The sequence below is a fragment of the Plectropomus leopardus genome, unplaced genomic scaffold, assembly GCF_008729295.1.
Source record: "Plectropomus leopardus isolate mb unplaced genomic scaffold, YSFRI_Pleo_2.0 unplaced_scaffold1716, whole genome shotgun sequence".
Taxonomy (NCBI): Eukaryota; Metazoa; Chordata; class Actinopteri; order Perciformes; family Serranidae; genus Plectropomus; species Plectropomus leopardus.
In genome coordinates this window covers 1-4,352 of record NW_024618454.1, presented here as the reverse complement: position 1 = coordinate 4,352, position 4,352 = coordinate 1, and the positions used below count along the sequence as shown (strand labels likewise).

The 4,352-nt window shown below is 39.1% G+C and overlaps 1 protein-coding gene across 1 annotated transcript; it reads left to right on the top strand.

The window, feature by feature from the left end:
* Nucleotides 1–997: 997 nt before the first annotated feature.
* Nucleotides 998–4,059, top strand: LOC121964782 (C-Maf-inducing protein-like; the record flags this gene model as incomplete). Its single annotated transcript, XM_042514971.1, has 5 exons — nt 998–1,055; nt 1,825–1,986; nt 3,378–3,419; nt 3,783–3,845; nt 3,938–4,059. Coding segments are annotated over exons 2-5 (305 nt in total), but the record flags the coding sequence as incomplete, so codon positions are not given.
* Between the last annotated feature and the right edge of the window lie 293 nt (nt 4,060–4,352).

Sequence of the window (4,352 nt, the reverse complement as noted above, 5' to 3'; positions counted from 1 at the left end):
ACATTTCAAACAGACTACGCAGAAAGCCAATCATAATGTAGTGGCACCTGGGGCAGCCAATGATATTTCAGCGGTAGCCCGTGTCACACCAGGCTTCTCCTTAATCACGCCTCTGATCACAGTTAACCAGAGCTGTACGCCAGATGCACAGTGCTAACCCAGCCAGAAGCTGGTGCAAGGGTTAACTCCAACTGCTCATCCAAATATGGTCACTTCTGACTCCAAAAATCCAAGATGGCAACAGCTGAAATGGGAATCCACAAACAAAGGGTGATGTCACAGTGGCTATGTTCATTATTTTTTAATGTCTATGGTGTAACCCCCCAAAACAAAGGGCTAAAAGACAAAAAAATGCTGCATGGAGCTGGGGGGGAGTGGATAGTCAGGTGGTAGTCTCTAATTCTTGATTCATTCATGACTTTGTGCAGCCACTTTCATATTACACATGGAGTCATTGTTTGTTTTTTAAAGAGATTTTATTGATTTTTTTTAACTTAACAGCACAGTGAACTCCACATTCTCAAAGACACCTCAGATAAAATAAATAAACAAATAAAATAATGTCTGATTGTTAATAAAAAATATTATTAGTGCAATTTATAATAATACATTGTTAATGTGAATGATATTCTCCTGTACAATGTCTGTTGACTTTATTTATTTCTATGGCAAAAACTCCAAAAAACTCTTATTTTTTTCATGACTAACATGTCACAGCAGATAAAGTAACATTAGTGTGTGAGTAGCCAAACCTAACTAGAGGTGGAGGCTACCGAAAATGCTGATTGAATGATGACTTACAAAAAGTGAACATTTTACCTTTTGCACACAGTTGCAAAAATCTTTGTTTCCTCTTTCAGGATGTTATCGACTGAGTGGCCCCGAGCAAATGACACAAAATTGTTATCTGTGCGCTTGTTGTCTCTGGGATCACATTTAACAAATCATTTGTGTGTGCGTGTGTGTGTGTGTGTGTGTGTGTGCGTGTGTGCGTGTTGCTACAGGCTGCAAACAGCTACTTAAGGGACCAGTGGTTTCACTCCCTGCAGTGGAAGGTAAGGTTTCTGTTTGTCGTTAACTATTAATTAATGTTTCATCACGCGCATTAAAGCAGCACCCCCCCCCCCCCCCCCCACACACACACACACACACACCTGTAGGTTAGCTTTATCATTCCTTATTTTTCAAAACTCTTTAAAGATTACCACACATATTGCAGTTCACTGTAGACTGATGATGTTAAACATCAGAGAAGGCTTTTTGTTGTGTTACGAATCTTCAGTCTCGCGTCATTTTAAAGCACTTTACAGACTTTATGAGGATCCGACCTCTAAACCTGTCAGTGCCACAGTCATGCTGTGCTCGCTGAGCTAAATAAAGCTATACAAGGAAGTATGCCTGAAGCAGTTCAGAGCGGCAGAGCTCACAGTTACTTCCTATGGTTTACTTTTTTTTCTGTGTTTAATTTCCTTCTCACTCAACACAGTTTCTTGAGCAACGATCTCAAGCTGTTGCTTAGAAAGCACTGCCCGTGTAAACAAAAGCATCACGACTGGTAGACTTTACACCGCCCTGATTCTTCACAAACACTTCCTGTTTATGAGCTTTCACTCCACCATTTTGAAGATAAATGTTTCATATTAACACAGCAAGCATTTGAGAAGCGGTGACATGAAACGAGCCAAGAACAAACACACACTTTTGAAAAGTATTTCTTAATGATATCAGAGGAGTGACTGCTTTCACAACACAATGCGGGAGCAGAACATTATTTCTAATGTTTTGGTCGTCACTTTGGGGTGTGTCGCGTTGTGTTTCTGACAGAAAAAGATTTACAAGTACCGTAAGGTCCTGAACAACCCGAGTCGCTGGGACGTGGTGCTGAAGGAGATCAGGGCGCTCGTGGACATGGCTCTGACCTCACCGCTGCAGGACGAGTCCATCCACCAGGCTCCTCTGCACATCATCTCCACCCTGCTGGCTGAGGTAGACAAACACACACACACACACACACACACACACACACACACACACACACACAGACACACACACACATTAATGCATATGTTACCTTTGAGGACCTTCCCCTAGATTACTGCCAAATTTGGTCCCCGGTATGGTACTGCTTGCCCCCCCTAAACTTTCTAATTCACAATAAAAATCAGGTGATTTGCACTGTGAATCCTTCATGCACTTTTAGTATACATAAGGTGCCAGAGTGCAAAAAACATAATATTAGAGCTAGTTTATCAAAAAAAGTGCCAGTGGAGGATCCACCACATCCCCCTAACACAGGTCCTCACTGAGCCCCTAACATCCTAAAATAAAAGAAACGTCTTAAAAACCTAGAATTATCACAAAAGCCAAGAAAAGTCCTTAAATCTTTCCTTTTCTATTGTCACTTTCATCCTTATTTATTTATTTATCTATTACAAACCCAATCCAAATCATAAAAAACAACATACAAACTATATATATCTATATCTATATCTATATTGATCTATCTATATATACTGTACATATATATACACACACAATTGTATAGAACAGAGAGACGCAAAAAGCAGCAAATGTTAAACATTTTTTAATTACTTATTAGGATGCACAATATTGGAATTTTTTTTCTTAGGGTATCCGATATATAACAACTCATTTGGCCGATAACAGATACCGATATAGATAGATAGATAGATAGATAGATAGATGTACTTTATTGATCTCAAAACTGAGAAATTGGGATGTAGCAGCGCCATACAGTAAGAACAGAGAATAAAGAGCACACATTATTAATAGAATATAAAGGAATATGCTTAAAAAAACCTAAAAAAAACTAAGAGACTGTACATATATACATATATACATGTGTAAAGTGCGGAACAGTATCTGAATAAATATAAATATAAATAAAGTCAGCAGTGCAGAGTGACATGGAGCTAAGACCGGAGTTTAAAGCACAGACAGAGGTGAGTTATTGTACAGGTCGATATATCCACATTTTTTCCTCACCTAATTTTAGTGATCATCGAGTATCGTCTGTAGTGGAATTAACATTATATTATGCATACTCTTTTTGTGATGTTGCACCAGCAGATGTATGTAATATTCATTCGTTCATTGTGCAAAATAAGAAGAAGCATTTCTAGCAATTATGACTGTGCATTTTAAATCAGATATTGACCAGTAACAATGATTTGCAGATTTTGTTGTGCATCCTAAGTATAAAGCAGGAACCTCCCTGTCAACTATAAATGATTGTAACTCTTATTCTGACCTAAACAAAAGACTAATCCTAATATTGACCATAAACTAAAATTCCACTTTTTAATGTTCCTCCACGCTCACCATTAATCATTTTTCTCCTCTTTATCTTCCTGCAGAACTCTAATCTCAGCACTCAGGATCATGAGAACATTATTGTGGTGAGTATGATAAATTGATATTCGATGTCAGACTGAAGTTAATCATTGACTTGCTGGAGTGAAGCCTCCTGTTGTTTTGATCTTTAAACTGAAGAAAAATACAGATTCTGGTGAATTTGTTCATGTTGAACTTGTGTATTTGCGTGTTTGTGGTTGTTTCTGTTGACGTCCACATGGCTGTATCTGGGCAGAACAGAAGAGTTTAATGTTGAGAGATGTCTGTCGCTCTCCTTTGAGCTTATATTTAAAAGTCTCCTGCACCTGACAGCCCAGATCTACTGCTGGCTTCCAGCCAGGATAAATAAAAGAGAGGATATGAAAATGTTCATCCATCTTTCTGTGTGTGTGTGTGTGTGTGTTCAGGCCATCGCTCCTCTTCTGGAAAACAACCACCCACCACCTGACCTGTGTGAGTTCTTCTGTAAGGTGAGGTGAAGCCTTTGGTTTCTGTAGTAAAGAATAATGGTTGTAAGCATTTAAAAGCGCTTCCTGTTGACGGGCGCTCCTGTGTGTTGCAGCACTGTCGGGAGCGGCCGCGGTCGATGGTCGTGATTGAAGTGTTCACTCCTGTGGTCCAGAGAATCCTCAAACATAACATGGTGAGAGCTGCTCTGTCAGGAGCTGCACGGAGCCTCCAGTGGTATGAATGAGGATCAGATATCAGTTCCCATTCAGTGGAGGCTCCAAACTGCTCGATTCCTCTTTTGATGCCTGTTAATTACATACAATCTCAAGCGTTTGGCTGTAGTTTTACCTTTTGTAGTTATGTCTTGTAAGGTTTAGAACAGAATAGAATAGAAATACTTCATTAATCCTGTGAGGGAAATTGTTTTGTTGCAGCAGCAAATAAGAGAGCAGCAACTGAATGAAGTATTGTTAAAAAGGGCAAAAAATGCAAATTTATATATGTATATATACATTGTAACTCTAATT